This window comes from Gekko japonicus, unplaced genomic scaffold, assembly GCF_001447785.1.
Source record: "Gekko japonicus isolate JY-2015 unplaced genomic scaffold, Gekko_japonicus_V1.1 scaffold66, whole genome shotgun sequence".
NCBI classification, from domain to species: Eukaryota; Metazoa; Chordata; class Lepidosauria; order Squamata; family Gekkonidae; genus Gekko; species Gekko japonicus.
The window spans coordinates 1,753,151-1,766,725 of NW_015163605.1; the positions used below are offsets into that span (position 1 = coordinate 1,753,151).

Sequence of the window (13,575 nt, forward strand, 5' to 3'; positions counted from 1 at the left end):
TCCTCTCAACACATCTAGAAGAAAGATGCATCGTCGTCGTCATCATCATCATCCAAGACTTTCAGTGCCATCCTACGCAAAGTGATCCAACCTAAGCCCATTTATTTCAACCCAGACATTTCAGGCTGTGAAAGATTTTTGGCATACCTCTGGCATATAACACTATTAAAAAAAGCAAACTGCACTGATTCCAATAGTTAATTGTTCGATCTATTGAAAGCAAAGTCAGTTTACAGTGTTCATACATGTAGGGTTGCCAACCTCCAGGTGGTGACTGGAGATCTCCTGGAATCACAACTGATCCCCAGACAACAGAGATCAGTTCACCTGGAGAAAATGGCCACTGGGTGGACTTTAGGTCTTTCTACCCCATCGAGGTCTCCATTCAGACTCCACTCTCCTCACACTTCACCCCCCCCCAAATATCCAGATATTTCCCAGTCTGGAGCTGGCAACCCTGCATACTGATGAGATTTTGAAGAGACAAAGGGGGCAGTAATGTGCAATCCTCTCAACACATCTAGAAGAAAGATGCGTTGTCGTCGTCGTCGTCATCCTCCAAGACTTTCAGAGCCATCCTATGCAAAGTGCTCCAACCTAAGCCCATTTATTTCAACTCAGAAATTTCAGGCTGTGAAAGATTTTTGGCATACCTCTGGCATATAACACTTTTTTAAAAAGCAAACTGCCCTGATTCCAATAGTTAATTGTTCGATCTATTGAAAGCAAAGTCAGTTTACAGTGTTTATACATGTAGGGTTGCCAGCCTCCAGGTGGTGGCTGGAGATCTCCTGGAATCACAACTGATCCCCAGACAACAGAGATCAGTTCACCTGGAGAAAATGGCCACTGGGTGGACTCTAGGCCTTTCTACCCCATCGAGGTCTCCATTCAGACCCCACTCTCCTCACACGTCACCCCCCAAATCTCCAGATGTTTCCCAGTATGCTGGCAACCTTGCATACCGATAAGATTCTGAAGAGACAAAGGGGGCAGTAATGTGCAGCCCAATCCTGTGCTCAAAAGTAAAGTGTAGTTGGCTCCAAGGAGTCCAAGCAGGACCTTACAAACCAGCACAATTTTATTCTAGAGCAAGGGTGGGCTTTTTGTGTATGTAAACTAAGAGACCACTCCCTTCAGATGCAGTGAACAGATGCTCAGTAGGCACTTGACATAGGTGAATGAAAAAATATAAGCAAACAGAGAAATCGAGGGGCAACAAAGCACAGGGTATGGGTGAGGAATCCCAGATTTTGTAGCGATTATTTTTTTTCAAACTTCCAGATCCAAGGGGGTGTGTTCCTTGGTTCAATAGGACTTACTTCCAAGGAAGTATGCATAGGCTTGGAAGTCTGAGACTTTCTCTGCCAGGGTTGCCACCTTCCAGGTAGGACCTGGAGACATTCTGGACTTAACCATTCATCTGCAGAGAGCAGAGACCAGTTCTTCTGGAGAAAACGTCAGCTTTGGAGGGTGGAGACTAGGCATTAGACCTACCTGAAGGTCCCTCCCCTCCCCAAACCCTGCCATCCCGGGGCTCCACCCCCCAAATCTCTAGGTATTTCCCAGCTTGGAATTGGCAACCCTGCCTCCCACGTAAAACACTTAGGAAAGGGGCAGAAAACTGGGGAAGGGCTCAAGTGCAGAATAATTCGATTCTCTTGCATTCATCCGGATTTACTTCCGAATAAACGTCACATATGATCGATCTGCTTGATCGTGGGAGGAGCAGGTCTCCTTGACATCCGGCTCAAACCCTCTCTTTTGCAGTTCACAAGGACTCGGGTAATCTCTGCTGACCAAAGCACTCAGCCCTGCCAGCAACCCCAGTGTTTCTGGTTTGCTTTTGCTCATTGTTTCCATGGTAACATGTCATTGGTGCTACGTCACAGAACTAGTCTGGTGTAGATCAAGATGGGTAGCGGCGTTAGTCTGTCTGTAGCAGCAGAAAAGAGCCAAGAGCCCAGTAGCATTTTCAAGACTCACAAAATATGTGGCAAGGTTAGGAGCTTTTTGTGAGTCACTGTAGTGCTCACTTCTTTAGATTAAGAGCGGCGGACTCTTTTAAGAGCCGGTTCGATTCCCCACTCCTCTAAACCAGCTGGGTGACCTTGGGTCAGTCACAGCTCTCTCAGCCCCCAAAATAAACCTAGCTGGCCACAAAAAGAGCTATAGTTTCAGGCTGCCAGACAATCTTCGGATCTCCTGGCTCTACTACACCCACTGCCCTGCGGTAATTAACTAATTAATTGTCAGGGACTCCAGCGGACCGCTCCTCTATTGCCAGGATGTATCCTGCTTCCAGAAAGCCTGTTCGTCTTTTGGAAGGTGGTTTTCTTTCCCTCTGTTGACATCAAAGGAATGTAATTCAAAACACCTCTGCTCAAGAGGACAGCAGCCTCGCTTTATAACGCGGAGATGCTTCGGAAGAGGCGGCGGACGGGACCTTTTCTGATGTCTTAGTCTTACCCTAACGCTTCGGTAGGAAACTTTGTGCGGAGGGTGCGGGGGGAACCTTCGAGAATAGAAATTAAACCAGACGCTCGAATTTGAACTTGGGCGGCGGCTGCTGCTTAAGAAGTGGCCAAGGAATCGAGAGAACAGAGGAAGGTCGGTCGGTGGAGGCACTCAAGGTCCCGTGGATGTTCCAGTGGGTTAAAGAGCAGGGGGTGTTTTTAGAGAGTCACTGGCCGTCGGGGTGGGGGGCGCTGTACCGCCTCGAGGAAACCAGTTGGCTGCGCTTCCCTGGGCACGGTGTCAGCCGCAGAGAAGGCTCTGCCCCGAAGCCCCTGGTTCTTTGCTCCTCCGGTCTCCTCTGGTCACTCCCGCTCCCCTCCCCCACGTGGAAGGCCTCCTTTGCCTCCCGAGAGCCGCTCTGCCGCCCCCTCGACTTCCACAGGATCCGGGCCTGACTCTGCGTCTCTCGAGGAGTCCGGGCTGTTGCTGGAGTCCAAACTTGCAGGTGGATTCGGTGTCAGCCTCTGCGCAGGGAGGGAGAGGGGGAGATCTGGACGGTATACTGAATGTCTGTATGGCATTACATAAGAACATAAGAGAAGCCCATGTTGGATCAGGCCAATGGCCCATCCAGTCCAACACTCCGTCACACACAGTGGCCAAAAATACCAGGTGCCATCAGGAGGTCCACCAGTGGGGCCAGGACACTAGAAGCCCTCCCACTGTTGCCCCCCCCCCTCCGCCAAGCACCAAGAATACAGAGCATCACTGGCCCGGCCGGAACATTGCTTGCGCTTTGTGAAACCGGCGCCTCCAGCAGGTCTCCAAGAGAGGCGGCATATAAATCCCCGAAATAATCAAGGGACGAATTCTAGACTAGAGCTGGGGAACAGAAAGGAAGGGGGAATTGGCATCGAAAGTGCGCTTTCTTTTTAACTAGAGCTGGGGAACAGAAAGGAAGGGGAAATTGGCATCGAAAGCGCGCTTTTTAAAAAAATGCTCCGAAGCTAAACCCTACTGAATCCCACTGACAGCAACAACATGACTCCACTGTGAATGGCTTTTCAGATTGCTATAATGACCAGTCATGCTCTTCATGGCCACACGATGCTCGTTCAGAACCCAGGCTCGCTCTGTAGTCCTTACAACGACCCTGCCAAGTAGGCCAGTTTTATAACATTTGTGAGAGAGGACGGCTTGGCTGGCGTCGGCCAGTGAGTTTGTGGCTGTAGTCTGAGACGGAAACTTCTCGGATCGTGGCTCATTTTCTTGAAGAGCCAAGTGCCCGCGAGCCCAAATCACCATACTAGACCACGAGGCACTGAAATCCAATTTGGCATTAGACTCGGCCGGTAGATTGGAGAAGTAAATGGGAATCGGTGACTCTAATACTTTTTTTATTCAGCCGGCAGACGGGGCACCTGGGACAGACCGCTCGACTTCCAATATGCTTCTTCAGCTACAAGCAGCAGAAAATTAAATAGGGTCCCGGATGGAGCCGGTAAAATGGCCTAGTGGTTGTGGTGCCAGACTGGGAGCAGGGAGACCTGCTGGTTTCGCTCCTGGGCGATGTTGGTCAAGGCAGTTAGGAGGACGACTGCTCCGGGTCACCTCTTTTGCAGGTGAGGATATAATGGCGAGGAGAAGGAGCCCCCTTGGAGGGACAGTGGAATAAAAAGGTAATGAATAAATGCATCCTTTGAAGTTCAGATTATCATTTTGGGCAAGGTCTAGGGTTGCGATCACACACACTAAATAATCCACTTTCAGTGCACTTTCGAATTGGATTTTGTCGGTTCACACAGTAAAATCCAGTTGGAAAGCCCATTGATAGTGGATTAACAGTGGATTATTGTGTGTGTGTGACTGCAACCTAGGTCTGGGAACTTGTCCTAGCTTTTGCAAGGGCTGATATGGAATTTCTTAGGCTGTGCTCACATACACTAAACAATCCACTTTCAATGCACTTTCTAACTGGATTTTACTATGGCTTGCAGTCACACACACACTAAACAATCCACTTTCAGTGCACTTTCAGTGTACTTTTCAACTGGATTTTACTGTGTGAGCTGGCAAAATCCAGTTGGAAAGTGCATTGAAAGTGGATTGAAAGTGGATTATTTAGTGTGTGTGACCGCAATGGCCCCTTTCCCTGGCGCTCATTGGTAACACGGGAGAGCACGCGGTCTGAAGTTCCACCGAAAGGAAGTAGAATCGAAAGTGCGGAACTGTGGCAGGACTGGGAGTGCAGCTCTGGGAGGGGGGGGGTTCACCTCCTCAGGCCCTGGAGATGGGGGGGGGTCGAGGGCTGCTGCTCAGAAGCAGGCGGTGGCTCGCCCAGCCCCGTTCGTCTCTCACTGTGAAAACCCGAGGAGGGCCGGCCGCGCCTCAGCCTAACCCGCGAGCCTCTCACCTCCCAGGAAGCTCAGTGAAAGCAAGGCCGGGTCCTACCATCGACAGTATCGCCCCCCCCCCACGCTGCTCCTTTCTTCTTCTTTACAAATTAAATCAATTATTTTATTTCAAGGAAACTCAACCCCTCTGTAAGGATGATGATATCTCAGTAAATCTCCAACGAATGAAGTTAACCAGGTTGTTGCATCTTTAGTGAGGTTGAAGTAATGGGTACAAATTAGGCAATTATGTTACAGGAGGCGATCTCCTCTCTTTCGCTCTTTCCCCCTCCCGGGAAGGCTAATTCGTCTTGATTTGGCTTCACGGGGGCAGAACAAAACGGGAGCGAAGGGTTTCCGAGGCAAGGCTGAACTGCCCGGGTGGAAATGGTGTCTGATGCGATGCATTGCGCGCGGGGGGGGGGGCGCTTCCCCCTCTCCAGTAGCCCTCCGGATTGGAAGTGCCCTGTCTCTTTTGTGGTTCCCCGGTCAGGCCTCTTCGGACAGACGTTCCCTTGAGGCCGAGTCTTTGCTTCTCATCTCCCCTATTAGAAGTGGGAACTCGTGTCAATGCCACGGCACCTGCTTCGCAAGGAGAAGGCCCCAGGTTCAGTTCCCAGCATCTCCCGTTGAAAGGGCCAGGTGATGGGAAAGACCTCTGCCTGAGACCCTGGAGAGCCGCTGCCAGTCTGAGTAGACAAGACGGACCGTGATGGACCCGCAGGGGTCTGATTCAGTAGGCAGCTTTCAGGTGTTCTGATGCAGGAAGTTCATCTCCGGATTTCAATATAAACGAGGGTGTCCTTAGTGAACGACGCTGGGTCAAATCCAGAAAAAGTCTGGCCGGGAATGTATGGAGAAGGACATATTTCTGAACATGTGAGGAGCGCCGGCACTTGGCCTCACAAGGGACTAGCCGCTAAGAACCGCTCCCCAAACCATCCGGAAACGGGTTCCAAGAGCGTAGGGCAAAGTTTCGGAGGAGCTGGGCGCCCTCTCCTTTCAGAAGTTATTCACCGACCCATCACAACGACTGTTTGCCTTGTAGGTCTTCAGATCGCAGAACGAACACCCCTCCTGTTCCTAAACGCGTGTTTCAAGTACGGGGCTTCAAGCTGCTTATTTCGAAAGGAGGTTATAGTTCCTCCCACGGTTCAGCTTTTTGTCCCTGGCGGCATCGAAGACCAGGAACGTACATTTCCAGAAGGAACTTCAAAACCAATGGGAACTTCCAACCCAAGTCGACCTGCTGAGACTCCGAGAGTGACCACATCCCATTGTTAGCCGCCGCAGCAGCAGCAGTGGAGATCCGAGAACCACCTGCTGTCAACCCACGAGCAAATCCCCACGAATGGTCACCGGCTGGAATCGAAACAGAAATGCCGGTAGGACTTGCCGGCGTTCTCATTGGATAAAGCGACGCCCGCCTCTCATGACGCCAGGGGAATCACAGCCCAATGAGGAAAGGTCCGTCCATGACAGATGCGATACTAGATTCTGATTGGCCAAGCGAGTGATAAAAACGTTTCGCGCAGGGAGGATTCGATGTCTCGCCAAGGTGGTTCGAGGGACCGACGCGCTCCAGTCGAAGAGCAGAATCGCCAAAGTGGCTGGGTTCTTTCAAGTCAGAATTGTACTGGGGAGGACTCGGCGACGCGAAAAACAGCAGAGAACAAATTGCGGAGGAAGTGGGCGTCCACACGAAAGCTTATACAAGGTGCCCCGGACCCAAAATGTGTTCTGCTCTCCACCCTGTTTCTCTCCAGACGCGTAACCAGCCTCCTTAAACATTTTTTAGAAAGGAAAGCGGGGATTGTTTTCATTGCTTTGCGGAAATAAGCACATGGTATTGAAACCAATTCTCTGAGCCGGGAGGAAAAGCACCAAACTGCAATTTACTTAGGAATCTTAGGACGGGGGAGAAGAGAGGCCGGTGCTCGGCTGGACGGATCCCCGGACGAATTCTTGGTAGGGGAGAGCTGCTCTCTCCCCCAAAACAGGCGTCCCACACGGGGCGGCCTCAACGCGACTGGCTGGCTGGCATCCGTCTAGCCGAGCAGTGGCCTCTATTCTCCCCCTTCCTAAAGTTTTCTCTCCCCCCCCCCAAGCAAAGTTGCTAGTCCCTTGTTGGTCTGTCATAAATGATAAATGGAATAAATGCAACAGAGACGAGGCCCTGCCTCGCGTCAGTAAGGTGGTTCTCCGCAGGATTACTCAGTGCCATTGTTATCCTATTGGGTTTTCTCCCAGGTTAAGTGGGCACAGGATTGCCCTGTAAATAGGCTTGGCGGCATCGCCAGGTGAGGTCGATGTCCACAATCGTTCCATCCTTTAAATGTTACGGTGCAGAGTTTCAGCAAAATGATAGGATTTTCTCCCGGGGAAATGAGGTTCAGAATTGCACTCTCCCCCCCCCCTTCTCCCAAAAGGATAAAGTTGTCCCTCTTGTCTTGGCCTTTTATGTTTCCTCGAGGCAGTTATCAAGGAGCCACGGCTGGCTGCCTTCTGCTGGCAGAGTAATTAACACAGCAAGGGTGCACGACCTGATTAAAGAGTAGATAAAGGTTTATATAGGAATTAATATACTTGATAGGAAAGAGGAGAGACAGAGATGGGTTCCTGACTACATCTCTAGCTGAGAGAGAGAGGGTAAGACTGAGTGTGGCTATTGCCCTGAGAGTAGCAATCTGGAGACAGACAAGGAAGGACACCTAACAGGAGAGAAGCTGCTGACCTCACTATCCTGTCTAATGGGGTCTTCTTGCTACCCCCCCCCTCCCTGCAGCGTCTTCTCCTCTTCTTTGAACACCGGCCATTGCCTTTTCCGACACCTTCGAGGTACTGTAACATTTGTCCTGATTGGCTAATCAAGCGGGTGGGATAACCGGCTGGAAAGCTGTTGATGGGCCGGACTTTTAAAAGTCTTGGATACCACTCAGAGGTTCTCTCCAGGATGTTTATAAAACTCGATGGGAGGGGGAATCTTTTTTTCTTCTTCTTTTTAGAAATTGAGAGTCTTTAAAACAAATTCAGAGTCCAGTGGCACCTTTAAGACCAACAAAGGTTTATTCAAGGCATGAGCTTTTCGTGTGTACGCACACTGTTTCAAATACGATGGAATGGGAGGTTAGGTTCAGGCTTATAGACGGGCTGAACAGGAAATTAACATGCAACATGATGAAGATGTTTTAAGGTACCCGAAAACAGAATTAAATAGTTAATTTATTTAAATTCTGTTTTCCCATATCTTAAAATATCTTCATGTTGCATGTTAATTTCCTGCCCGTCTATAAGCCTGAACCTCACCCCACATTCCATCGTATTTGAAAAAGGTGTGCCTGCACACGAAAAGCTCATGCCTTGAATAAACCTTTGTTGGTCTTAAAGGTGCCACTGGACTCTAAATTTGTGCTACTGCTTCAGACCAACACGGCTGACTGATTTGGATTTCCAGTCTGACAGAACAAAGGAATTCCTTTTGCAAACGGAATCTGCCTCGGTTCCTTTTGCAAACGGAATCTGCCTTCTGCGTTTATTCAGCCCCACTGAATAAGATTGGATTTACTACTATTTACTACTGAGCAGAACTGCTTGCTATCTTGCTCATTCTCACAGACAATCAAATACATTAAGAATGATTAAACGCGCGCATTCCCACCTGGCCTCCAAAAGACTCGGCAGCATAAGCAAGGCCGGAGGGTTGAAAGAGCTCGCCACTGGTGTGGATGGCTCAGCGATCAGCCCGATCCATTTTTATGGCTTGCGATCGGCCATGCCGAACCCTCAACATCCTAGCCTCCCCCTCCCCAGTCAGACAAGCCGCCGCCGGCCTGTTTTAGGGGACCGGGTCAGCGCACAGTGGTCAAAAGGCTACGAAGGCGGACACACGTTTGGTTTCCGCTCAAGGGCGTTGTGACTCGACCTAACCACCCAGTTGCAATCCAGCGAGTTGGGTTCAACGCCAGGCGGGCTGGGACCGAGCTGCGGGCGGATTGGAGAGGGCCAGAAACGAACTCCGGTCCCGGAATCGCGCTTTCTACGCGCAATGCGCCGCCGCCGGACTCCTGCTTTGTTCCCGTTCCCTAACCGGTGGGCGTGAGCGCGCAGAGACCGGCTCGAGGGCTGCCCCCTCCGTCCACCTTGGCAGTCGATCAACGTCGAGCCGGCGGTGCGTCACGTTATCAGTTCCGCTTGCCGGGCTAAATTAAAGCGATGATGGGGGGCGGGGGGGGGCACTCCTCGCTCCAGCCGCTGAAGGGACCGGCAGGGAAATGGCCCATGAAGCCTCGCTCCGGAGCTATTTATAGGCGAGGAAGCCGGCTGGCGGGCTTTAATGGCACCGCTTCGGGCTCCTAGGCAACGCGTGTCTCGCTCAGGCTGGAAGGAAGGGGAAACGTGGGTGCTGCTTTAAACCCCCTGGCCACAGTCCGGATCCCGCCACCACCCCGCCCGCATATCGAGCACGTGGAAGGCAAGTCGGAAGGGGCCGGTCCCTGGGCCTTGTTGAAGCCACCTCCGCGTCCCAGCCAGACCAGTCCTGTTCCATGCGTCTGGGTTGCGGAGAAGGAAAGCAAATCGTACTTCCGAGATCTCCCTGCTCGGGCTTTGCAGCCGGTTACGCGTTCCAGTCCTCGTAGTCTTTGGTCGCGGGAGGAAGCCTCGCTCAATCCAACGGGGCTCTCCTTCTTCCGCGAAGAAGAAGCGGACGGGGCAAAAGTCATGTTAGGCGAGACTGGCGCGTAGGGTCGAATCAGGGCGCTTTCTTTTCCGCCGAGGCGGCTGCGCCCGGAGGCGCCCCCCCCCCCGCGCCGGCACAACTGGCCCGGGCAGGCGTCGTCAGGCAATCTGGGGCGGCGAGGCAGGCGAGCTCGTTATCGGCCCATGAATCTCTCGCCGCGACCGGCTGCGATCTGACGGCGTTATTTGTTCGCGGCCGGCCCGCCTTTCATCCCAGGCTGGCCAGCGCCTATCTCGCCGCCGCAGCCGCCTGACGGATGGCTCTTTAATAAGGCTCTCGTTAATCTTTCTCCCCCAGGAGATCCGTATTTTCTGGGCCGATAAGGTTGAGAAATTTCAGACAGCGAGAAGCCGGCCCAGCAGCCCCCCTGGCTGGCTGGCTGGCGGCGCTCCCCTCCCCCCTCCCCCCCCACCCGCAGCTTCCCGTTCTGGCAGGCACCACACCCCCTTTGGCTCGCCGCTGCACAGCCCCGCTCCCGGACAAGCTCGCAGGAGGCTACCGCGGGCGATGCTAGCTGCTTCTGGCTGAGTGACAACGTGGCCCCCTCCCTCCTCCATCGCGGCGACCTGGAAATCGCAGCAACGAAATGCAGGCCTGCCTAAAAACACCCACACCCGGGACTGAGCAGCTGTAGCGGGCGCGCACCTCCCCGCGCGCGTGCATGCGCGCGCTCTTCTTCCAGCAACCCCTACATCAGCAGCACACCTGTTCTCCCTCCAGAACACACTCCCTCTCTCCCCCCTCTCCCCCCCTCTCTCTCTCACACACACTCACACACACTCACACAGCCTTTCAAAAATGCACATTGGTGTTGGGTGCATCGCGCAAGCACCCATCTCGCCTCACCGCCTATTTTCGTGGCTGCACCAGCATGTCACCGTAACTTTAAAACAAAACACATCCCCGAACCTAGAACTAATCAGTAAATTCTTCCGCCGAAGATAGCTACCCTGGTTAGGATTTCTAAAAATCTTTTGTAAAAAAAGAAAAAAGCTGGTAGTGTTTTGACCTTGCTGCCAGCAGGTGGCGCACGAGCCTATGGCGCGGCTCAGCGCACCTTCAACAGATTAGACACAAACCCGAAATAGGATTTTCACCCTACCCGCCCACCCAGCGGCAAGCAAGTCCCCCCGCGCTCGTCTCCTCAACGAATTTAGGATTATTGCTGGCAGCAGCCACGTTAGAGCCCTCAGCGGAGGAGGAGAAGGAGCCACTCTTTGCAATTGCTTTTCTTTTGTCGTTACTGTTTTGCCTTATCTGAAGATAGGGGGGGAAGAAAGCAACACTTGGGGGGGGGGGCTTGTCTGTACTTACCACATATTTTGAGTCCGATTTTCTTCGTGCAGCCGTGAGCCACTCCACACCAGGTGTCATAGGCTTAAGGGAGGAAGGAAAGAAAAAGAAAGAACAAACACACAAAGGTTCATGGCATGCAAAAACACAGCGGCCCGCTTCAGCCCAAGCAGTCGTCAACAGGCGGACTAAATGTTAAGAGTCAGCTATGGTCCAGAGGCGGAAGAATATTTTCCAAGGTGATTTGAACTAGGAATACATTGGTTTGGGAGACTTTTGTTTACGGAGGTGGGCGATGGTGGTGGTGGTAACTGGATGCTAATTTGCTTTACTTTGACAAATGTCCGCGAAAACAGCGTCACCAGGCATAAGGGGAGGGCAGGATTGCTGCTATTGTTCCCTGGCCATGTGGATATACCGTGCTTTAGAAGACGCGAGCAGGAACGGCACCCGGCTCAATTCCAAACACTATTTTCCCGTTCTAGTCTCTATTACCACAAAATCTAGACATTTTACGGGGGGGGGAGGGGTTGTCTTCCAGATTAACAAAGGTGCCCGTGAATTCTTTGTGAAAGAGAATCGCAGGCTTTAGATCAAGGTTTATTTCATTTGTGGCAAATAGCAGCATCCTTTTGGCCTAGGGATGTTTCTTCTGTTATGTCCCAATCTGAGGAATGTGTGGCTGGAAAAACGTAGGGGCTCAACAATTTCTACAGTCTCAGTGCCGTTGCAATGGAAAGAAGCCATATGCATTCACCACGCTTCCCGTGGCAAGTTATCTTACACACTTTTGTGACTCTGTAGTGAAGTCAGGCTTACCATAATGTCTCTTTTTTCGAGGCAATGTTGGAATAGGGTTGGGACAATGCTCCCTCTAAACTGTGGAGTCTTCTGAGCAAACATTCTGCTTTGTGAGCTACTGGCATTAAAGCCGTTAGTTTGCTCTGGAGCCCCATCCTTCCTGAGCGAAGACAGAAATGTGTGAGCCGGAGCTAACTAGCTAGCTCACACTAACTCAGCTTTGAGGGAACACTGGTTGGGAGGCAGTATCAGGATGAGCGTGCCTGTGCACGCGCGCCCACACGACCCCACCCCCTTCGTAGCATAAAAATGAGAGAAAAAGGCATCTGGGAGAAACCTGATTTATTGGCAGGTCTCCAAGAAAGTGGCAGCTTAAAAATAAACTGGCATGAAATGGGGTCAAGGAAGAGTTCAGGAATTAATTGGGTGAAAAATAGCATTTGACTAGATGATCGGGCTTGCATGGCTAGGTTGCAGCCGGACTGACGAGTCGGGGAGACGCGTTGAAATGCCTCTCACGTCTTCCCGTTCCCCACTTCCGAGCCTGCCTGCCTGCCTGCCGAGCGCGCGCTGCGCTGTCCAGCTTCCCAGGTGCTGAAGGCGACCGTGACCTTCAATCGGCGCCCAAGGAAGGAGCCGGCATGACGTGTCCCTCTGCCGCCACCCTGCCAGGACCACACAGGATCGCCGATCCTGTCAGAATCCCCCTTTCCCAGCTGCGTCGGACACCAGCTCCTGTGGAATCTGCTTTCCAGCTATCACAAGTGCGGGTCAGAAAAGAAAGAAGTCAAAGCGGAAGAAAAATAAAATGAAATTACAAAAAATATATATCGGATAGGGATAAAGTAGGGAAGGGGGGTAAAGGACTCCGACTAAGCCACAGGATCCAGGGCGAGGAAAACTAACCGATTTCCTTCGTCAAAACCCCTTGGGACGAAGAGACTCCCAGAAGCGTGTAGTCAATAGAAGGGAGGCACGTTTTTAAATACCGGATATTCGTAGCCGGGCCGATTAATCCAGACCCCGAGGGGAACAGGGCGGGGATGCCACTCAGGAGAAACCCCGAGACTGCAGAACCTTTGAAAGGAGTGCGCGTGAGTCCCTTAGTGCCCGTGAAGGGAGCCCAGTAAGTAACACGGAATAGTAGTCCTACAATAGGATTCAGGCAATATAAACTTAATAGTGGCAATGTCATAAAGGAAGGATTCCGCCTGCTTCCCCTGTATGCGTGTAAAATGCCGCCTGGCCTTATTAAGAGGGTTTCCAGGGTGATTTCCTCCTCTCCGGAAGGAACTGGAAACAGACACTGAAGAGGAAAGAGATGGTGAACCCCTCCCCCATGGATAAACCAACACAGGCGCGCGCGCCCCCCACCCCCATCAGACCCACTCGGGTGCGAACCACTTGCATTTCTTCCTATCAGACCAAAGGGCAAGTCGATTTTGTTGGCGGGCGGGGACAGTAAGGGTTGCTTGGGCTGTTGTAACTGTCGGATAAGGCGTTGTTTTAACTTCTTTTGTAACCTGCCGTTGCTGCGTAAGCCGCCTCGAGTCCTCCCAGAAAGGCGGGATAGGAATATGCAAATAAAGAAATTGCTCAGTCGGGGCCTACAGGTAGGGAAGCGAAGGAACAAGGGGCAGGGGGAGTCAGAGGGAGAGGCAGACAACGTACTCCGCCCTTGTTTCCTTGCTGTCAGGACAAGGGTGACCTTTACAACTGGGCCAGCAGAGAGCCCGGCTAAACTCTCCATCCCCATTCATGCTTTCCAGGAGGATTTTCCAGCCCCTTCCCTCCTGAAGAAGCGTGGCGGGGAGAGCAGTTTCAAAGCTGACCAATGGGAGGGATCTGGTGGGGCGGCACACCTCGGGCGGAGAGGGGTCAGGAGGGGTGGGT

At 52.1% G+C, this 13,575-nt stretch overlaps 1 protein-coding gene across 1 annotated transcript in view; it reads right to left on the reverse strand.

Moving 5' to 3' along the window:
- The window catches only part of GAD1 (glutamate decarboxylase 1), a 72,217-nt gene that overhangs the window by 56,633 nt on the left and 2,009 nt on the right, over nucleotides 1-13,575 (reverse strand). Inside the window, exon 2 of the mRNA XM_015407264.1 lies at nucleotides 10,903-10,965. Coding sequence (XP_015262750.1) covers nucleotides 10,903-10,965 — 63 coding nt within the window. The remainder of the gene's footprint in view (nucleotides 1-10,902; nucleotides 10,966-13,575) is intronic.